This window comes from Penicillium maclennaniae, assembly GCF_028827695.1.
Source record: "Penicillium maclennaniae strain IBT 15551 chromosome Unknown utg000007l:1.0-4884863.0:1.0-4888362.0, whole genome shotgun sequence".
In the NCBI taxonomy this organism is placed as follows: Eukaryota; Fungi; Ascomycota; class Eurotiomycetes; order Eurotiales; family Aspergillaceae; genus Penicillium; species Penicillium maclennaniae.
Window position 1 is genome coordinate 4,525,241 of NW_026623219.1, and position 21,380 is coordinate 4,546,620.

The window sequence follows — 21,380 nt, forward strand, 5'->3', positions numbered from 1 at the left end:
ATGCCATGGGATAAGATCTCTCTCAGCCCGAAATACAGTATCAAATGATCAACGAAATTCGAGCATTTAATTCGGTACGCGGTCGGGACGGATATCGGCCCTCTTTGGTGCGATAAGAGGGTGCCACTGCGCTAGGAAGACAATGGCTGATTCATGTTAGCTCTGGATCTTGGCTAAGAATTGGGAAAAACATACCCCACATCAAATAACAGGAGATGAATGAAAGGATTAGTGTGCTACGCCAAACACTGGGAGGGATGTTAGTGATTAGATATCAATCGGCATAGGGGAAAGCTCACGTCAGATTCTCGCCCTTTGGGCTAAAGAACCAGGCACACAAGGAGGCGGCCACAATAATGATGAGGCCGATGATGAGGCTCCAACTGTTGCCGAGTCAGTATGTTTTCGGTTGGAGAGCACCAGTGGTGGGACAAGGTGATGCTCGAGGACGAGATTCAAGTCCGAATCGGAGATCTCGTACACCATGGTTCACACATCGCGTATCAGGAGAACATACCCGCTTGCCATTTTGTCTTGCTGTCTTCCTTCACGGGTCCGTTAAGAGCCAGTCTTCCTCGAATGTAATGTTGCGGATATTTGTATCTCAATTGGAGAGTCTGCGGTATGAGTCCGGTCCGGTCTTCTCACTAGACGCATGCGCTCAAGAAGAACTGGTCGATCGAACTTCGCTTAGAAATTCAAGGCCGGTGAAGCGGGACGCGGTATTGAATCGGAGGTCGGGGATCCCGTCGATTCGAGGACACGTTTGGAGAAATAGTCGAGCGATGGGTATCGTTTCACAAGGAGGTGTTAAATTATGTCTTCCCGGGGATACCAAGTAAAGAGATCTGGCGCGGAAAGGCGGGCGCAGACCGTTAAAATCACCGAAGAGGTTGTAGTGTTGGATGTCGGAGCTCCTGGAGCTAGTGGGACTTGAGTGCCTGAGGCACCAGGGCGGTCTGGAGTAAATGTACACAGGTCACATGTGTTACTATACAAGTTTCGGTGAGAAGCTGGACGTCTCAATCTATACAGCCAAACACAGCAACCAAAATTGAATCCCTTAGGATGACATAGAAGCAAGAGGGGTTTAGATACAAAATGGCTAGCCCGGACTAAACGGGCTCAAAAGTGATAAATAGAAAGACAATACTATGCTTACGCGCCCTCACGGCTCTTGCGGTAGCTGGCCTGGAGTATGGATTAGAGATTGTTCCCTTTTTGATCAAAAAGAAGAGACTCTTACCTCCTGCTCGACCTGCAGAGCATCCACGGTAGGAGCAAGCTCGCTGAGGATCTCGTATGCCTTCTTGTGGAACTCCAGCTGGGCGGCAATCAGATCGGCCAAGTTGCGCAGGGGTTCGGGGGTATCAAGGACCTAGAGCAAGGGGTGAATGTTTTAGTATTGATCGATCGGCTGGGTTTGCAGGAAAAGTAGAACCTACGTTCTTCATCACGCTCACGGCCTCCTCAGTCTGGCCCACGAACTCATCCTCCGCCTGCTCAATTTCGGCACGGGCATCCTCGCTCAAGTTGTCCAGGTCACCCCGAGCGGCGGCCTTCTTAGCAGCCTTGACCGAGTCCAGAGTAAGACGGGCGTTTTCGACGTTCTTGCGGGCCTTGGCGGCGAACATCAAGTTGGTGTTGAGGGTGGTATTCCAGCCAGCCAGGAAGCGGGACTGGATCTGGGCATCCTGGGCCAGACGGGCCTCGCCGACCTTCTCCTCGGCCAAGGCGTACTTTTCCAGCGCGGTGGCGAGCGGGTCCTCGCCCTCGGTGCTGTTGATCAAGGTTTGGGAGCCGGCGAGCGATGCGCGGGCAATCGCATGGTTGAAAGTCTTGGGCTGGGGCTTAGCGGAGGGAGGTGCAGTCAGTGCAGCCTGGGCTTCAGCGGGTGAGCCAGCCTGCGCGAGCAGGGTGACCTTCTCGTTGATCGTGCGACCCAAATCATTGAAGGACTCGCGGATGTTGGGAGGGTAGTCGTAGGCTTCGTTGGAGTATTGAGAGCTGCACAGCCACAAAAATTGTCTGTCAGTCTGACCCCAAAAGCCAGAAGCCCTAAGACAGGCAGAGAAGGGGGGAGGGGGGAAACACTCACGTCACCGACAGGAGCTTCTGGTGGACAAGCTTCAACGCATCGACGCGCTTCTCGAGCTCGATGTATTCATCGGGGAGCTGGGTCTTGTCTTCGGCCTGCCCCAGTTGCTCCTTGATCAACTGCTGGGTGCGCTGTGCGAAAGGCGTGAAGCTAGCACTAGTAGAGAGCAAAGACAGGATGAAGTCAGTACACTGATTATGGTCGAGAACGGGCGATGTGGGGGCTGTGAAGTACGGGGAAGGTGTAGATGAAAGGGGCAGTGCTCACCTGAAGTTCTTACCGAATGCCTGCACTCGATCCATGATGACAGAATGACTGAGAGAAAGAAGCGGGAGTCCGTTGATGATACAGCTACGAAGAGTGAGCATCCCGCTCTAAGGGCCTGCACCGCCCCACTGCACCGCCACGGTTCGCAATCAGGCATCAATGCCATTGTAATTTGTGCCAATTGTAGGAAATAAGGGAAATAGTAAAGAATACAAGGAGAAGAAATGCTCATAGCATGATATCCCGTAAAATCATCAGTCGTTGCCACTGTGTCAAAATCCTCTATGTCAAAGTAGCCATCATAGCCCGCATCACTCTCGAATTTGGTTCTACAAGAATGTTAGCCATGTAAATCCAGTAACCATAAAACCTGTGAGGAGTGTTACCTCTGCGTTCAGAGCGGCGAACCTCCGTCACCTCCTCCACATTGCCCTTGTCATCGATAATGTCTGTCTCGCGCTGTCTCGTAATCTCAATGCCTCCCTGACGCTCCAATCGCAAGAGCCTTGTTTCTTCTTCTAGGTCTTGGATATAGTCACTGACGTCGTGGTCACTGTGCCGAGGGCGCACGAGCACCATGGACCCAGAGTGGCCGCTTGTCCCAACACGTTCCTCAACATACTCCCGAGGCTCAATGAATCGCACGGGAGATGCGTGACGGTGTGCATGCACAGACACAGACCGGGGCCTTGAGACGGTATGCCTCCTTGGTCTCTCAATCACCTCCTCGTACTCGTACTCTGGAGAGCGGGAAGGCGACGCTTCCACAATAAACGCTTCGTGGCTCGAGCGAGGCGAGTAGTGGGAGCGCGAATCAACGACCAGGTGCTCGGTGGTCACTCGTTCGCGCGGCACTTCTCGATGAGGGGAGTGTGCGATACGAAGGTATTCGGCTAGTCTTCGATTAGTCTCTGATTGTCGCATGATTATCCTTTTGGACAGTGACTCACTTTCCACCTGAGGGGGTCGCCGGAATTCTCGACTTAGGCTGATTACTTCGTCGATCTGTTCTTTCGACAAGGCCTTCTGGATTACAATGGTATCGTCCTAAGCATGTCAGCAACTACCAATGGATGAAGGGGCATCAAGATTGTATACCTCTTCTTTAAACGGATACCCTAGATCCAATATGGCATGGATATGCACCCATTTTCGAGGAATGCGAGTCTTGCCTTTGCGCGGATAGGGCTTCTCCTCATGATGCCGGCGCCTCGCACTGCTCGAGCGACGATGATGACCCATACCATCTTGATCACGCATACCTCTGTACTCCTCGTCGCCGTAGGTGTCCGGATCAGCAATGCGAATATCCTCGTAAATTTCACGCTCACGATAACGACCAGGCGACGCGCGAGGTGGCGGCGGAGCAGAAGGTATACCCCTCATACGTGGGGCTCGATCGCGAACCTCTTCCATCTTGCGACGAGGGATGCGGTCAAAGGTATCCAGGGAAGACTGGCGCCTAAGTAAACGAGGCCGAATGAAGGAGGGACTTTCGTCACGGCGGCGGCGGTCATGCGCCACAAGAGGTCCGGACGTACGAACCAGGTGCTCGTCATCATATCGGCGACCAGGGGTGCGTGCAGGAGGGCCATACCGGTCTTCTTCGTGCATGCGGAATTCGAAGCGCTCGTCCTCGGCGTGGCGGGGTCGTTCGGCCACGGGTGGGCCTCGATAGCGGTCATACCGATCGCGGGAGTCTAGAGTCCCTGTTGAGGAACGGTAGTCATCGTAACGAGACATAGCTCTAGTTGATCACCCGGTTCAACGAGTAAACAGAGAAATGGGGACTGAACCGTGGATGACGAGGGCGGCTGACTCGGCCCGTTGACGGTGGGGGTGCGAGGAACCACGGGAACGTTGGGGTTGAAGAGACTAGAAAGGGGAGAGATTACGCCTGGGTGAAGATGGAAGGGAAAGACAGCTTCAGCTCAAGTCAGCCCGCAAAAGTCAGGCAGAAGCCTATGATGACATTAGGCAAGTGGGGGAAGATCCGTCTCCGCCACTTAGTTCACTAGGTAAGCTAACGCAGACACTAAAGTACCGGTGACTTCACGCTACTGTATACCTGCGTGTCTAATGTAGGTACACCCGAGAGATAATTTCACGCCTGAGTCATGCTTTGTCTGCTCGTAATTCAGGTGTCTAAGATCTATCGAAAATAAACATTTGCAAGAAGGTCACAGGAGAGTGCTGGAGCAAACTTTCTACAATGGTGAGAAGAGGTGGACAGGACCAAGATAACAAGATCTATTGGCCCCTGGATCGCTTCGGGCCGAAAGAAAGAATCTCGCCCAATCCTACAATTCCAGATTCTGCATGTCTCCCTCCAAACTCAAGAGCCCCATCGCCAAATAAGCCCGGTCTGGCCCAGTTACTGTGAAGCGTCGATCACTAGACTGCGCCACCTCAGCTCGAGAGAGAACATCCTGTTCCTTTAGCATATAGTTAGCAGAGATGAATAAATTCACTTCAGGTTAGCACTTACATGACGCTCACGGTCAGGCTCAAAGCTTTTTTCGTATGGTGGCCCACGGCCATTTTTGGCTGCAACAATCCATGCCTTTTCACAGCCACCGGCGATAGCGTCAGAGGTTTTCCAACCCGTCAAACGAGAAATGTCTCGCAGCTTGGCAATTGTCCAGCCTCGCTGCATGTGATCCACATACTGCACCCCAGCGAAAAACATTGGCATTGTCATCTCCTGCAGAGAGGAGCCGAGTGTTGGGCTTAGGCTGCCAGCCTGGAGATTGTAGCGCTGAGGATAGTAGATACCTGCGGCGATTCTGCCAATGATCTGTGCGTATTCTGCTGTGGTTGAGGCTGCCACACCGGCCGACATCATCATGGCTGGGGGCATAGAGGGATGAAGACGTTTGAGGAGGATTCGTCCAGCATAATAGAATCCCCAGATCACGGCAATTGTGTGCGTTCGATACTGGAGAGCAGGCCCAAATGGAGATGAGATGGCAGTCGTGACATCTTCTGGAAGAGGTTGAAAGTCTCGACCTAGCGCCTGAGCGTATGTATCCATGGCGACCATGATTTCCTCCCATTCCTGCTCTGCTTCGGTAAAGGAAAAGTCTGCCTCGTCTTTCTCGTCTTCTTCGGGTGAGTCTTCCTTCTTACGAGGGTCATCTACAAAACCCGAGGGGAGGCGAGTCGGCCCCTGCGGTGGGGACCATTCCGTACATGGGAGGGCCACTTTGAGGCGGAGATCCGGTACCTGGGGGTGGGGGCCCTCCTTCAGGGGGATTTGGAAATTGCCCAGATTTACGACCGTGTCCAGATGGGGGACCCGCAGGTGGTCCGAGTGGTCCAGGAGGGCCTGGTCGTCTATGAGGGTCGCCTTTACTGAAGCGAGCCATGAACTTGGAGATCCCGGGACCAGGCCTCCAGTCACTTCCACTCGCACGAATAGCACTCAGCTTACGCTTGCGGTCCCTATAGCCAAAGTCGCTCACCCGGGCTAACAGGAGCCAGAGATGATCAGCGGAACCGTAGATGGCATCAAGCCGGCCGATACCTGCTCGGGGTGGGCACTGTCCCTGCAGATAATACGCCATGCTATACGCATGTTAGTGTTAGTACCGGCGAAGAAGAGTACTTGTGCCTACAAAAGTTTGTCTCCACTGATCAGGCTGTGAAAAACATCCTGCTTGGTGTACCACCAGTATAAGTCACACTGGATCCGGAAGTTCTCGATGTCCTTCCGGGAGAAGTGTCTCTTTGGAATGTATGGCAGTCCATCATCAATGAGGCCAAAGTGGTCGTAGTTGACTGCCCGCCCCATGAGTGATCCGATGAAAGCTCCGTCAATGCTGGCCTCTTTTTCAGCGAATGGATCATCTTCATTGATGTCACTTCCAAATGCAGGATGATACATCGACACGTCATTCCATCCCGGTTGTCGTCGCTGCTCGTTGATGTGTCGTCGATGAGCCCGAAGGTCCCGAGTAGTACGGGCGAAGTCAATCTCTTTGATCAATTGCGCGGCACCGGCGACATGGCTATTCCATTTAGAGTGATCGGCAGAGATGACCTCGTAGTAGGCGAGAAGTTCGGTGGCTGCCAATGTTCCAATTTGTTTACGCCGATGGGGGGAGCCCAACAGCCTTACCAATGCGCTTCAATGCGTAGTGATAGTGCTTGAGAGAGACCGTGGTGGAGACACCTTGGAGGTATGCAATGTGTAAACTGGAAACTGCAAGGATGGCTTGCATTAATGCAGGGTGTTCCATGGCTTTGAGTGGAAGCGTGTATGTCCAAAGGCCTTGCTGTGCGGGTGAAACTGGATCACCCAGAGTCATCGACGAGTCCGTCGGGTGTCGTTCAAATATAGACAAAGAGGGACCCGTTGAATGAAGGAAATGGGTGAAGATGCGAGCTGTCTTCGGGTTGTTGAGAGGGGACGATCCCAGATGTGGGTAGTAGGAGGCGAGAACGTTGGGTTCGTTCAAGTGCGTGGTAAAGGAGCGAAGCCGGCTGTCGTCGTGGTTTGCAGAGGCCATGATTAAGCTTAATTGGTTGAAGCCTTCCGCCTGTGTCTGATCCACCATATCATCTTCAGATTCGACATCATAATAGTCTTCCGCTTCGTCCTCTATATAAACGACCTGTGTCAGTGATTGGGGATTATGTTGTGCAGATGGATCGAATTGCGGAGAAAGCGGTCCATGTTGCTGCTGGTAATGGTATATGAGACCAGGCGGAATGTTTGTCTGCATTGAATATTAGTGCCGTAGGCAAGCGGGCTAGACTCCATAGACACATACCTGGGGATATAGGTTGCCGTCATAACTCTTGTCCCATACTGTATCGCCAGTATATGTTGGTACAGTTGCCGAGGCGAAGTCCTGACCGGGAAAGTTCGCCCAGTTGGTGATTGGCGGGGGGGTATTGAGGACCGGCCTCTTGTGCATACCCCTCTTGCTTATAGCGCTCTTGTCTGTAATCTGGTTTGTACTGCTCTTGATCGTCCTGAGAATTCTCTTGGCCAGAACTAGCCTGAGCCTGGGAAGTCAGGAACTGTGAGTCATTGACCGTAGTCGAGGGTAATAGCCCTTGTACATGTTGCGCTCTTGGTTGTGTTGACCCAGCCCGAGGTGGTTGTACCTGCGGCGCCGGATAGAAGAATTGAGGTCCACTACTAATTTGCGATGGACCTGAGGAGGCGATATCAGAATACGGGTAATTGTGACCTCCAATTGTGGCGGCGTCGATCGGCCGCGGGGCCAACATCGGATGTTGAGCAGCGGCAGCAGCTTGCTGAGCCGGGAGAGGGTAATCATTGAAAAGGGGCATTCGCATCTGATGTTGCATCTGCGGGTCCTGAACTTGAGGCGGACCATGGGATCCAAAAATCCCCAGGGGGTTCTTGAAAACAACGCGCTGGGCATAACCCTCGCAGCTGCGCTTGGATTTGACGCAGTTGCTGCATATTGGCTTTTCTTCGCCGCATTTAATGCGGCGTTTGCGGCAGGCTGTGGGCATAGGTTAGAGGCCATAGCTTCCAGGGTCTGTTCAGCGTAGCGTACTCAAACATCCAGTTTTGGTCCGCTTCTTCGGCATTCTCCGGGCATCTGGAATCTTGGGCGCATCGCCATCCGGTGAGGGGCTGTCCAGCTGGGGATCTTCAGTCATGATGTGCGAGGGAAGAACATGGCAATTGAGGGTGCGAATCATGAACAGACTATAGTGGGGCAGGAGAGAAGACAAAAGGTTGGCGATCGGATCGGACGCATTCTACATTGGACCCCACTGGGCAAAGCTGCCGAGCATCGCAGATCATCCGCATTGCGATTGCTTTCTTTCTTCAAGGGTTCGTCAATTCTTTCAACTTCACTGCAAGTCGACTGCCCACTGCCCACTGCCCACTGCCCGGTTTTTATTGTCTGCTTCCTCGGTTTTGCTGTCTAAAGCACACTTTACATTTAGTGTAGGATCCCGTCCTCTCTGAAGACCAGACTGGGAACACGAACACGACAAGCATGAGACCTAACGCAGCCACTCAGATCGTAAACATGCTTAGCTTATGTGCAGGCCTTTAGAGGCGCACACACAAGGGTGTAAACAGAGACAGAGCTGACTCGGAAGAGTCACGATGATCGGTCTCTGCATCCCACGGCTGTACAAACAATATCTAGAATGTTTAACTTGAGAATATGGTAATTTAGAATGAACATTGAACCAGCTTGTTGTTCTGATTTTTGACCTTCGGAGACTGTTGATGCCTGAGGGTCGTATCGTAAGATTTGTTACAGGATTACCAATGCGGAGCCGAAATTTTGACAACTTTTTTTTTTCTGCGCGGAGATAGGTTGTCTCCATTCACTCGAGAACAACTTTGCTGCCCAACGATAGATCAACGGAAGGTATCAAAATACCACTCAGCAAAAATGTTCGCCGTCCCCGGATGGTCCGTCTCGAGCTCTGAACTCACGCAGCAAGGCGAGGCGCAGTCCAAAGATCAGTCTCAAGGCAAAGATACCTCAACGCTCAATGTGAAAAAAGACAACAAGCGCAAGCGCGGTAACGACCGTGTGACCTCTAGCAATGTCGACGAAATGTATCGGAGGCACATTGAGGGCAACTCCGGGCCTAAGGGTGGAAAGCGTGGCAAAGCCGGCGTCAATGCTGGTGCTGGTGCCAGTGCTGGTGCTGGTGCCCCAGAAAATTCTCTGAAACCGTGGGCAGAAGAAGAAGCTGCAAAAAGAGCAGCAGCAGGCATCCGCATCTGGAGTTCCCAATGAAACCAACGAGGTGCCGAAGGTCGAGGCTGAGGCGGGCCAAGAAGACGGAAAGCCAGCGAAAAAGCAAAAGAGAAACAGAAAGAACAAGAACAAGGACGGCCAGCAAGACAAGGCCGAAGAACAAGGCGCGACTGCCTCTCCTTCTGCTGAAGTCTCCGCTGCTGTCAAATCAGTCGGTCCGTCCATGCCAGCGGCTTCTGCGACCCTTACACCCCTCCAGCAGGCAATGCGCCAGAAGTTGATCTCGTCTCGATTCCGCCACTTAAACGAAACCCTATATACTACCGACTCATCCAAAGCTGTGGAGCTTTTCAACGCCAATCCCGAACTCTTTGACGAATACCACGCCGGTTTCTCGCGACAGGTAAAGGAATCCTGGCCCTCCAACCCGGTCGATGACTACATCCAGACTGTTCGTCGCCGCGGTGCCGTTCCCGTGCCTAAGAGAGGCAAGCCTGACCCGAACAAGCCGCTTCCCCTGCCCCGCCGACCCGATGGCGCATGCACCATTGCCGATCTGGGCTGTGGTGACGCTGGACTTGCGCGCGCCTTGACTCCGTCAGCCAAGAAGTTGAACTTGAAGCTTAACAGCTACGATCTCCAGGCACCCGATGCTCTTATCACCAAGGCGGATATCTCCAATCTCCCCCTGGAGGACGGTACCGTGGATGTGGCTATCTTTTGTCTGAGTCTGATGGGAACGAACTGGGTGTCCTTTGTCGAGGAGGCATGGCGAGTCCTGCGCGGCGATGGCAAGGGCGAGTGCTGGGTCAGCGAGGTCAAGAGTCGATTTGGCAAGGTGGCCCGCAAGAAGTCGCAGATCGGAGCGCAGAAGCCACTTAGCAAGGCCGAGCAAAAGAAGCAGAAGAAGAAGAAGGGCGGTAAGGGCGATGACGAAGAGCTGGATGAGGCTGATATCTACGCTGAAGATACTCGCCCGACTGACAATGACGAGACGGATATCTCAGCTTTCGTTGAAGTTTTCAAGAGCCGTGGCTTTGTGCTGAAGCAAGAGTCCGTGGACAAGTCCAACAAGATGTTTGTGAAAATGGAGTTCGTCAAGGCTGGCTGGACCCCGATAAAAGGCAAACACGCTTCTGCGGCCCCGGCCCCGGGTGGGAAGGCTGGCAAAAAGCGCTTTGTCGAGAAGAAGACTGACGCTGATTCCGGTATGACAGAGGAGCAAGAGGCCCAGGTGCTGAAGCCTTGCGTGTACAAAATCCGGTAGTCTAGCGCCGTGATGACGATGTATCATTAGGATTTTTACCCTATTATACCCTATCAAAAGCATCTTATTATAGAATTATGACAAATCTCAGTCGTGCGCACCTGTGTCGATTCTATTGTAAGAAGCTTAGGTCGATGGTTCGACGCTGTATTCCTGGTGTTAGATGTCACGAGATAATTATCCCCGGAACCTCTAGTCTACGTCGCGGCAAAGATCATTACTTGCTCATGCAATCAACAATGAAAGAGGTACAGAGTACCTTCATCTAGACATAAACTACTAATTCGCTAGTCCTTTATTGATTCCCACCAAGCTGCGCAACAGCCCGACCCATCTCCTCGTCATCGTAGATACGGAAGCCCTTGTCCTTGGTCACGCTGGCCAACTGAACGTTCTTGGAGTCGAGTTTTTCCTCCATGACCTGCTTCAGAGTCTTCAGAACGAGTGTTTCGGCCTCGGCGAGCGTCAACGAGCGGTGGTATTCATTTTGCAGCTCTGCCTGCGCACCCTCGCTTCCGGACCCGATGGCCTTGGCGTCATACCGGTAGAATGTCCCCGAAGGCTCGGCATGATATCTATCGTGTCCACGTCAGCATTGTCCAGTCTGTCTACGGTTCCATTCCACGTACAGCTGAGGCCCGTCCTCATCGTAACCAGCAATTAACAAAGCAACACCGAACGGTCTGCTCATGACACTCTCCTCATCATCACCGCTCTCTCCGAAACGAAGGGCCAGGTCGCAAATGGCCTGTGTGGTACTCTCAACGCGCAGAGGCTCGGCATAGTGGAAGGCGTGGTTCTGGCACTCGACACGGGCGTGCTCCACCAGGTTGCGGGCATCGGCCTGCAGACCAGACATGGCGCAGCCAATGTGCTGGTCAATTTCGACAATTTTCTCTACAGACGAGGCCTCGAGCAGAGTGGACGTCACGCGCTTCTCGACACCGAGGATGACACCTTCAGATGTTGCGACCTAGGCCTTTGTCAGCATGGGGGCGGGTCCATGATTGAATGCCAGGCGGCTGTTATCCTCCACCGAATGATCTTGTAGCCTCGTCTTCAATCACGATGATGATGGAGATGACCACAGGGCGAGGAAGAGTAGAGCGGAACGTACACCAATTGCTGTGGAACCGAGCTTGATGGCTTCGAGGGAGTATTCGACCTGGAACAGACGACCTTCTGGGGAGAAGGTGCTATGAGAACGCGCATTGTCAGGTTGGGAGCTTCAATATGGGGTATGAGGACGTCAGGCAAGGATGCGTACTTGATTCCACGGTCTGATCCGAGCTGTTAGCGATGTCTTAGCATGAAGAGAGTTGACAGAGCTTACCATATTCAGATCGTGCAATGAACATCGTGAATTATGTTTAGATGGGCGGGATAAAGGAAGAGGATAAAGAGGAGAAAAGGTAGAAGCGGAGCAGTGACAATGGAGCTTAGGCGGAAGCTCTCTACGCAAGTCAGTTGCCTGGGGCCTCAGGCGGTGAGGCCGCGCTGCCCAAGCCCCAAGTTCCACGGTTCAGCCTTTGTTTGGTTCTTGTTATTCAGATCTATGGAAGGATTTTGTTTGAATCTGCTTCTTCCTGAATGACTTTGTGGCGTTCCCTTGATGTCCTTCAATGACCGTCGCGCCAGCCATATGAGCGCTCCTCGACCCCGCGTTGCTTCCAGTCGCGTCGATGCGGACAGGCCGAGTCGCGGCGCCGCATCGCCGCTCGAAGACATGGACCCGCGCACGAGTACCTCGAGCCAGAAACACAGACTGTCTCGAGATCAGAAACCTATGTCTGAGAAGCACACCGAGCGTACTGTGATCACAACAAAGGAGAAAGCGGTGCGGAGGAATCTCCCCAAAGAGTTCAACGTCGCCATCAATGTTTCGAAATGGGAAGACAAGCCCGGAGAACCGGACAGGCAGAGGGCGCGAGTCCTGGTAGTAAGAAGAGGGAGCCTGTGGCAGAGCATGGTCAGTCACAGCGTACACCTGTGTCGCAATGCATGCTATGAACCATTATGTTGACAATGTTTTTTTACAGCGCCATGGAATCCGCACGCATCTCTCATCCCACATTCAACGGCTCCGCTCGCCTCCCGAGTATCTGTTCCTCCGTCTGCCTCGGCAGCACCTCAGTCGCTCCATCCCCGACCATTTAGAGAACTATCATCGGAGGCGCAAGAGGCTGCGATCCTGGAGGATCTGCTTTTCGTCTTCATGGGCTTTGAGGGCCAGTACATCCACTATCACAGCTCATACGATCCATCCTCCGAGAAAGATCGCCTGACCGGTCCGGTATTCCAGTTCGCGCCGGGGCTGGATCCCACCTTGCGGGATCTCACACAGTCTATGTTGAAAATGGCGACTCATTACAGTGCCATGGAGGCATTTGTCGAGATCCAGAGTCGCGCCGAATACGGAGCTGTCAGCCATGCTCTCTGCGCAGCCATTCGAAAATTGCTCAAGGACTACCTGATTCTTATTGCTCAGTTGGAAGGCCAATTGCTAAATAACCCCACTTTTACTCTTCACCAACTTCACCTCCATACTATGCCGACTAGTCAATGCCTTGTGCAGCTGTACTCCTTGGGACAGGAGCTTCTTCGTCGCAATGGTCTACTAGATCAAGACCTTGACGAGTCCATGGAGGATTTTGGTGACGTTGATAACATCCTGGAGCAACTTAAGGAAGGAGGCGATCTTGTGCCGGGCGCCATGTCTAGCAAGAAGATTTGCAAGGGCGGCAATATTTTGAGGCTTCTTACCGAGCGTTTGGCTACCTTCTCCGGTGACCCGACGACAAAGACTCTAATACAGTCATTACTACGCGACGCCAGTCGGCCATACATGAACATGCTGAACGAGTGGCTGCACCATGGCGGCATCAAGGACCCCCATGCTGAGTTCTTGGTGAAGGAGCAAAAGTGGATCAAACGAGAGAAGTTGGAGGAAGACTACACCGACGAATACTGGGAGAAGCGTTACACGATTCGTGACAAAGAGGTTCCACCGCAGCTTGACAGCGTTCGAGATAAAGTGCTTCTGGCAGGCAAATATCTCAACGTGGTGCGAGAATGCGGTGGTGTCGATATCAGCAAAGCCGTTCAAGATGTCCCCAAGACCCTCGATGATCCACGCTTTCTGGAGAATGTGAATGCAGCATACACATACGCTAATGCCTCCTTGCTCAACCTTCTCTTAACGAAAAACTCCCTCACGACTCGATTCCGCTCCCTGAAGCATTACTTCTTCCTTGACCGCTCCGACTTCTTTTCGTATTTCCTCGAGCTCAGCGCATCGGAGTTGCGCAAGCATGCACGAAATGTGAACGAGGGCAAGCTTCAGTCTCTACTGGATATCGTGCTGCGCCAGCCGGGGAGTATCGCTGCGCAAGATCCTTTCAAAGAAGATGTCAAGGTGCGAATGAACAAGATTGGTCTCACAAAGTGGTTGATGGAGGTCGTGAGTGTCTCAGGTATGGATCAAGAGAACCCGCAAGCGTCTGTTGAGAAGCAACAAGCCTCTGCAGCTCAGACTGCCGATGACGACAAGGATATATTGGGATTCGACGCTCTGGAGCTGGACTACTCCGTACCGTTTCCCTTGTCTCTTGTCATCAGTCGCAAGACGGTCCTGAGATATCAACTTATTTTCCGACACTTGCTGTCACTGCGACATCTGGAGACACTGCTGGTCACGTCTTGGGCCGACCACAACAAAACGACCAGCTGGCGACACAAGTCATCGGACCGTAGGCTGGAGATGTGGAAGCGACGGGCATGGAATCTGCGCGCAAAGATGCTCGTATTTGTGCAGCAGCTTCTATACTTTTGCACGGCCGAAGTTGTGGAGCCTAACTGGGTGGGACTGATGGAACGAGTCAATGGAGCTAGTGCCGGGACTGAATTGACTGTGAACGGACGGAAACAGGCCACCCGCACGGTCGATGAGCTTATGCAGGACCATGTGGATTTCCTGGACACCTGTCTCAAAGAGTGCATGCTGACCCAAGCCAAGCTGCTGAAGGTACGTGATAACAGGAGGTGCTTGTTCACTGAATCTAACCGAGAGCAGATTCATTCCAAATTGATGACTTGCTGCACGATGTTCGCCCCAATGGACCTCTCAGACTCTTTCCCGGGCGTTGATTTCAGCCGATCCGGACTTGGCTGGCAAGGCGGTTGAAGGCGATCCGCGAGCCTACCCCTTTGATCCCGCCCGTATGGGCAAGCTCGAAGATACTCTCAAGCGGTATGAAGATCATTTCAACCGCCATCTACGGATTCTCATGGACAGGTAAAAAGCCGTCGTGTGCAGCTTTTTCTCTAGTGCTCAATGCTAACGGTGTCTAGCCTGAATTATTTCGCCGCCACTGAAAGTGTGGTCTTGTTAAAGCTGGCCCACTCGTTGAGCTCGATCAGCAAAGAAGATTGAGATATGATACCATCGACCACCTTTACCCGCTCCGTCCATCGACGGACTTTTTGCTTGCGCAAATTAGCAAATGCACCTAACTACCTCGAGCATATCGATTATCTTGCCGAGACTCGCAATGAGAGCGACTTCAGCCATCCCGAATGGCAATTCCCATTATCGCTAGATCCCCGGATTCCGAGTCCCGAGTGAGGCCTCGCATCATGCCATAACGATGACCAGGGTGGGGCCCGGTGGATCTCGGAAGGGAATTCGGAAGCACGATTAGATAGCTTTGAACCGGAGATCGAACGGAACTGATGACTACTGAACTGAAATGAAATGCACTGGACTCGATGTCGTATATGAAGGGAATCCAAAGTCTACCTTTCAAGAAGGAGTTATGAGATAAAATCAGAAGGAAGAATAAATATCACAATAAAGCAAAGTCAAATCATGTCGCTACGTAGTCAAGAATGGAAGGCGAAAAGGTCATGCGAGAGGTGAGATAATGAAGACGTGATCGCATGTTCCCCCAAAAGTCAACGTTGCTCTCCGCCCCCGGCTCAGAAATATTTACCCCCAACTCTCTTTCCCACTCTCTCAGAGACATTTGAATTTTTGAAATGGCCGACACATTCACAAATGCACTCAGCAGAGTGCGCCTCGATAAGTCCACACTCGTGCTCAGCACCGCCGTCCTCGGCACCGCACTCATCCTACCATCCATCTACCGCGACTACCGCACCTTCCGAAACTACGGACCCGGCGGTCTCCCGAACAATGTCATCGGCTGGCTGACCTGTCGCGCGCTCCTCCAGCCCTTCAAGCGCGAGATGTTTAGCACGGAGGAGTACGTCAAGCGAGTGGAAGCGGCGGAGGGACATGGAAAAGGCGATGAGGGGTTCTTGGAGCTGTCGCCGGAACAGCTGGCATCGCGCAGTGCGGCGGATCGACCTATTGTAGGACCTCACGTCGTGCCACAGCGGCAGTTGACGCAGATACCCGAGGAGGAGGTGATGGAAGTGAGTGTTATCCCCGTATCCATACCCGAGAAGAGATGAATGTTATATTTGGAGGGGGGGGGAAAAGCCATATGCTAAAATCAAAGGGTAGAAACTCCGCGCGGCCTTTTCCGCGTTCGGGTATCGCAATCATCATCTTGTCAAAGTGGAGCGGTCGAATCTGGAGAAACATTCGGATGCACTTTTCTTGGCGGATCATTTGCCTGCGACGGATCTTGCGCAGACGATGCAGGGTGAGATTGCGCATATTCATTCGTGCCATGATCATTCCATACACGTGGTGTGTTCACCAGCCGACTGTAAGTCATCTCTTTTCTAATATTCGCATGAGCTTCGGTTTCAGCTTCATCATGACCTCGACTCACATAGTATCAGGCATAAAAATCATTGAGGCAGGTTGGGGTCAGCGACATGGCTTCTCTGGTACGTCCGCCATGACATACTTGAGTCTGGGAACCGTGCCCGATTTCCCTTCCGAGTACATTCTGATCTACGCGCCTCGGACCGAGGCTGATATCAAGACGGTCATGGATATCATTGCAGCCGGTGTGAAGTTCATGACGGGGCGCGAGGATACAAGGTGATTTCCAAGGACACAAAAAAAAATTTGAATCGGCGTGGTGCGATGGTGAGTTGCTTTTTGACTCCTGTGGACTCAAAAAGCGTATTGGATTTTCGTCTCGCATTTACTTATACCCCCACTTTATGAATTTGCCTATTTTTTTTTTAATTAAAAAAAAACGGTAAAAAGAAAAAATAACTTGATTCCGTGTTGATAGATGAGACGATGGACAGCAGTGGAAACGTAGGCATATGCTGTTTGCCGAGATGCAGAGACATCCGGGCCAAGATACAGCAGCCCGAGGGTCGCTCTTGAAGGTTGTTCACTAAGAACATCGCTGAGCGCCCACATAGATACACCAGGGCACCTACGAGACTTTAGGGTAGTTCCCCCCCCCCTCTCCCTGGGGGGGAAACGAAGCCAAGTACTTCAACACATAAGCCACTAAGCAGATTTGTACAGCCTGCCATCCCGGCATGGGTAAAGAAACAACTTGCTGACCGTATTAGATGAAAGTAAATTGACAATCATTCCAGATGCAGCAAAGTCTGGAAATATACTCAGTTTTACAATTGATAGGCCTAGAACCGTACCAACCCCGTACCTTTAATATGACAAGATCCAGACACGGTGGAGTCAGACCCAAGAGGGCATGAGCCCGAGGGAGCGGTACGCTAAGAAGCATTCTGTTGGTAAAATTGGCCGTTCGGAACCCAGTCCAAATCCAAGTGGCAGGGAAATCATTTCGGAGAAATGAGGCAAAAGAGGTGGGTTTCGGCTAGACTGGTGTACGATCGTCTCCCCCTTCCCGCTTGCTCAAACCTCGTTGTCGGGACCAGCAGCAAAATCGTGTGGGCTTCGATCGTCCCCCCCGAAAAGGAGGGAATTTCTTTGTACGGCTATTTAGGAAGGACCTTTGGTTTCAAATACAGACCATAAGTTACTTCCCGATTCCTGGGTTGCTCCCCTCCCCCCTTTTTATTTCAAAGGAGTATACCGCCCCGTGTCCTTGTTTAGTCCCCACCAAGTTCGAAAAGATAGGTGTTTGTCCCCAAACTGTCTCTTCCCGAGGTGAACCATGGCGCTGGGTTGCAACAGTCAGCGCCCGGTACGGCACCCCTGTTCGTCCCGACAAACTGGGCCCCGGAGCATGAACGAGACTATATCTACGGTAGTAAATGGTAGATATATCTAGATTTGGAAGCAGAGTGACTAACGACGGATCATGAGTCTAAGAGGCACGGTCTCGGAATAAAAATCCACAATTACCGTTCTGTGGCATCCACCTCTGTAGCGTTCACACGCCCCCGGGGGTGTTACGTTGCAATGAACCCGGATCCTTGGGGTTGCTTGGTACACTCGGAGAATTGAGCCCCTTGAATTCGACCTTGTGTCACGTCCGTCAAACGCAAAATTTCACAAGTTTCGTGGATTCCCGAGGAACTGGGTGGATACCCCAGAAATCCACAGCGTGGACTCCACGTCGTGTCCAAAGAGTGCATCAAACCTTTTTCCGATTTGGAAGTCTTCACCTTCGTCAGTCCGTCGCATGTAGATTGTGGACGTTACTGTCGCGCATCTGGTGGCAGAGAAACTAGGTGGGAGCCACTCCTCTTACTAAGTCTCAAATCTCAAATGCATAGTTTGTCCGACGACTCGGCCAACGTCCTAGAGCACACATCTGGCCGAGGACAAGCGGTGAGGGAAATAAATGAATCCACCAGAAGTGAGCCCGAGGAGTCGGAGTCCAACGAGAATTTTGCTGATCCTGGCTGTTGAAACCCCACTCCACTCCGGTTGGAGTGGTGTCTGGGAAGGCCCAGCTGCAAGCCACTGGGCGCACTGCATGCACACTGGCCGCTGAGAACGGGATGTCCGACACCACTGACATACCCCGTCTACCAATTCAATCGCTGGATTTGTGGTTTGAATGTCAGCGGATGATGATGAAGATAAAGATCTGAATGCCGCAGCAGGGGCTTTCCTTCTGCGTTGCAATCCAGGGATGGGCTTTTTTTTGGGCATGTGTTCTCCATTCATCCATGTTTCACGATGGTCAATGGCTCCACCTTTCAAAGTCTTCACACTTCTTGATCGTCTTGTTACATCATTGGCCTGTGTATGTCTACGCGCGCGTGGGAATCGTGAGAATGAAGGGGTTATAACTCAGCGCAAAGCAGTACAGCTCGGTACATCCTGCAAAGCAGTACTTCCTGACGGAGTCGCGCCTCAGCCGCTGAACGTCATCAGGCCGGTCCTAGCCACAGTGCCTGCTGACGGGGCCAGGAGACGTGCAAGTAAGGAGGACGAGTGGACTTTGCCCTGATCCACTCCGCCGGGCGCGCTCTTAGACTTTTTAAGGCCGACAGTAGGTAATGGGCGGGCGAACTGTGCATAGGCTGACAGCCGTGCTAGCTAGTGGCAAGGTTTATTAGCTTGACTTTGAACAATGGGGGGGGGCCAAGTCTATCCTGATACTTGGGATTCTCTTCGTGAACCACTCGGTTACTCAACCGACCCGCCCTTTTTTTTCCTCTCTCTCTGCCTTGGCTCCATGTACCAATCCAACTCCTTGGAGATTGGCACTCTCCTCACGTCCCAATCGAGCAGTAGTTCAAGCCGGTCAGGAAGGTGAAGAAACCTTGAAAGATCTCTTAAAACCACAGACCCCGTCTTCGTGGGCACCGTCGATCGTATTTCATTTAAGAAGGCTTCTCATTCGAAAGACCAAATCTCGTTAGTTGGCAAGATTTCAACGGAGGCAACTGGAATCTGTATTGGCGCGTTTTGGCTCGTGTTGTCATTTGTACCACTTAACACGTATCTTGTATGACTGGAGCCCCTCATACACGTCCTGGACAGGCGCCTACGACGTGAATGATCCTCGAGCCGCCACTCACCGAGGCCGTTGCCGCCGACGTTTCTTAGGCGGCACACGATCGCGTCAAACCCACGGCGCTTGGGATTCATCTTCCCCTCCGATACTATAATCAAAGGCTTCCCCTTAATCCGAAGAATTCGACCCCGCCATCAAAATTCTGGCCAAGCATTTTCAGTATACCATATCACCCTTCAACGTTGGAAAGAATTGATCCCAGGCTATAATGACGTACTGCACTGTGCCTTTGCCCTTTTCCTTGGGCATTGTCAAGACTAATCCTTTGGTGTTGAAGGAGCCCAGATTCACAAACGGAAGAATTGCCTGGTGAACTTTTCGATACCGTCACGGTCCAGGGCCGCGAGTACCAGAAGTATTCAATCGATAACCGGATATATTTCGGACCAGTGGACGATGTGAGGCAGACAATCTCTTTCTCATCTCTTTGGTCACTGACAACCAGAACCTGAGTAGGAGGAGGCCCAACGCCTTGATCAGCAGCAACTTGTCTTCCATCGTATCTTCGACCACCGACTGATCTTTCCACCCATCCGACATCTGCGAAGAGTCTTGGACTGTGGCCATGGGTCTGCACGCTGGGCTGTAGAAGTTGCCGAGCAGCATCCAGATTGTCAAGTGAGACCCCTGGCCATCCTGGGCTCATCAAACGAGCCATCTCACACTCCTTTTTGTCATAGGTCATTGGCGTAGACATTGCCCCGCACATGAACCCAGACGATGTGCCCGAAAATCTGTGGCTCCAGGTGAGGAATGTGACTTGTTCTCGATCACTCGATCTTCTGGTCCAAGGAGACACGAGTCGGAGGGTGGTTATGATCATCACGGTGCCACTCGGCTCTCCAGACTCAACCTCTCTCGACTGATCACCATGATTGCCAATCTGACTCGCAGTATAGCCTGATGACAGTTGCTAACATGAAGCGAAATAGGTCGATGACTTGAACCGACCTTTTACATTCCCGGCGAATCATTTTGACCTTGTCCACTCTCAACTCCTCGCGACCGGCATTAATCGTAGCCGATGGCCAGCCTACCTTAACGATATTGTCAGGTGCGAACACTTCCAACAGGCTGAAGGGCTGCTTCCAGTTCCAGAAACCGTCCCTGGCCCCTTCCAATACTAATGGGCCGAAATCTTCAAGGGTGCTGAGACCAGGAGGTTGGGTTCAGATGGTCGAAATTTACTTCAACGCACAGTCTGACAACGGCTCGCTCACGGATCAACATGCCTTGAGGAGATGGAGTACTCAGTACATGCGGGCGTTGGAAGACAGAAAGGACTTGCGAGTAGCATCGAAGCTGCGAAGTCATTTCCTGAGTTCGGGGTTGGTGGAGGTCGATAGCAAGATGATTCAACTGCCTTTGTCGGGATGGTCAAACGGTCAGTCGTTATTGTTGTCGGCATGAAATATAGTCTGACTGGATCTAGATCCCAGAATGCGAGCCATCGGGCAGACCACCAGTGACAATATTGAGGAACTGCTCCGATCCTTAGCACTGTACCCTCTCACACAACGATTGCACATGTCGGCGCAGAATTTTGATTTGCTGGTGGAACAAGCGCAGAACGAGGCAAGAGATCTGACCCTCAAAGCATATTTCCCCTTGTGAGTATGACCCACAGACATGAGTGACAGTCATCCTGACAGCACAGATACGTTTGCATCGGGCGAAAGCCGGCATGAAGAGGCAAATCGGCTCTCATATCTGCGTGTACAGCCGCCACAGGTGTAGGCAGGCATCTTGAGCTATATTCGGCCTGTACGTTGGGCGTACTTTCGACAGCGCATTGTTTCCTCCACAGCATCAACTCAGTTTTGCTAGTCTCGCATTTGCACCTGCGTCATTCGTGTTGAAGTAGCCACGGTTAGTGAAACTAAATGTTTCTTTTTCCCATCTGTACCTTGTGAACCGTCTGTACTCGATGTTCCCCAAAGTGAAATACGATCTGCTCAGCTCGCTTCGAGAAGGCTGACGGGGTGGCATGGTCGGGCAAGGCGACCTTGACCAGGTTGACCGGGATGTCTTTAGTTTTCTGACTTGAAACGCCGAGTTTGGTCTAGAAGGGTAGGGTCCCTTCGATCATTGTGGGTTAGAGTTCCAGATCTCAGATCCCAGATCGGAGGATCGGAGGATCG

At 52.2% G+C, this 21,380-nt stretch overlaps 9 protein-coding genes across 9 annotated transcripts; 4 read left to right on the forward strand and 5 right to left on the reverse strand.

Moving 5' to 3' along the window:
- Nucleotides 1-66: 66 nt before the first annotated feature.
- N7477_008904 (uncharacterized protein) lies at nt 67-528 on the reverse strand (the record flags this gene model as incomplete). Its single annotated transcript, XM_056970567.1, has 4 exons — nt 67-146; nt 196-248; nt 300-383; nt 518-528. 4 exons carry the CDS (start codon nt 526-528, stop codon nt 67-69), a joined length of 228 nt encoding a protein of 75 aa, XP_056820599.1.
- A 697-nt stretch (nt 529-1,225) lies between these two features.
- Nucleotides 1,226-3,289, reverse strand: N7477_008905 (BAR domain-containing protein; the record flags this gene model as incomplete). Its single annotated transcript, XM_056970568.1, has 4 exons — nt 1,226-1,378; nt 1,446-2,058; nt 2,099-2,321; nt 2,728-3,289. 4 exons carry the CDS (start codon nt 3,287-3,289, stop codon nt 1,226-1,228), a joined length of 1,551 nt encoding a protein of 516 aa, XP_056820600.1.
- Nucleotides 3,290-3,421: 132 nt separating this feature from the next.
- On the reverse strand, nt 3,422-4,108 carry N7477_008906 (uncharacterized protein; the record flags this gene model as incomplete). Its single annotated transcript, XM_056970569.1, has 1 exon — nt 3,422-4,108. The coding sequence occupies one exon, from the start codon at nt 4,106-4,108 to the stop codon at nt 3,422-3,424; it is 687 nt and encodes a 228-aa protein (XP_056820601.1).
- A 557-nt stretch (nt 4,109-4,665) lies between these two features.
- Nucleotides 4,666-8,008, reverse strand: N7477_008907 (uncharacterized protein; the record flags this gene model as incomplete). Its single annotated transcript, XM_056970570.1, has 8 exons — nt 4,666-4,800; nt 4,854-5,701; nt 5,754-5,932; nt 5,983-6,433; nt 6,486-7,086; nt 7,141-7,313; nt 7,369-7,848; nt 7,903-8,008. 8 exons carry the CDS (start codon nt 8,006-8,008, stop codon nt 4,666-4,668), a joined length of 2,973 nt encoding a protein of 990 aa, XP_056820602.1.
- Nucleotides 8,009-8,763: 755 nt separating this feature from the next.
- On the forward strand, nt 8,764-10,345 carry N7477_008908 (25S rRNA (adenine645-N1)-methyltransferase; the record flags this gene model as incomplete). Its single annotated transcript, XM_056970571.1, has 2 exons — nt 8,764-9,028; nt 9,081-10,345. 2 exons carry the CDS (start codon nt 8,764-8,766, stop codon nt 10,343-10,345), a joined length of 1,530 nt encoding a protein of 509 aa, XP_056820603.1.
- A 295-nt stretch (nt 10,346-10,640) lies between these two features.
- Nucleotides 10,641-11,703, reverse strand: pup2 (proteasome core particle subunit alpha 5; the record flags this gene model as incomplete). The annotated part of the gene is made up of 5 exons (XM_056970572.1): nt 10,641-10,920; nt 10,975-11,318; nt 11,463-11,541; nt 11,613-11,625; nt 11,679-11,703. 5 exons carry the CDS (start codon nt 11,701-11,703, stop codon nt 10,641-10,643), a joined length of 741 nt encoding a protein of 246 aa, XP_056820604.1.
- A 254-nt stretch (nt 11,704-11,957) lies between these two features.
- On the forward strand, nt 11,958-14,777 carry N7477_008910 (gamma-tubulin-complex subunit SPC97; the record flags this gene model as incomplete). Its single annotated transcript, XM_056970573.1, has 5 exons — nt 11,958-12,212; nt 12,263-12,314; nt 12,385-14,369; nt 14,473-14,639; nt 14,696-14,777. 5 exons carry the CDS (start codon nt 11,958-11,960, stop codon nt 14,775-14,777), a joined length of 2,541 nt encoding a protein of 846 aa, XP_056820605.1.
- A 605-nt stretch (nt 14,778-15,382) lies between these two features.
- Nucleotides 15,383-16,365, forward strand: N7477_008911 (uncharacterized protein; the record flags this gene model as incomplete). Its single annotated transcript, XM_056970574.1, has 3 exons — nt 15,383-15,781; nt 15,873-16,080; nt 16,151-16,365. The coding sequence occupies 3 exons, from the start codon at nt 15,383-15,385 to the stop codon at nt 16,363-16,365; spliced, it is 822 nt and encodes a 273-aa protein (XP_056820606.1).
- A 3,152-nt stretch (nt 16,366-19,517) lies between these two features.
- N7477_008912 (class I SAM-dependent methyltransferase) lies at nt 19,518-20,976 on the forward strand (the record flags this gene model as incomplete). The annotated part of the gene is made up of 7 exons (XM_056970575.1): nt 19,518-19,637; nt 19,696-19,857; nt 19,920-19,985; nt 20,172-20,293; nt 20,385-20,623; nt 20,672-20,849; nt 20,892-20,976. Coding segments are annotated over 7 exons (972 nt in total), but the record flags the coding sequence as incomplete, so codon positions are not given.
- Between the last annotated feature and the right edge of the window lie 404 nt (nt 20,977-21,380).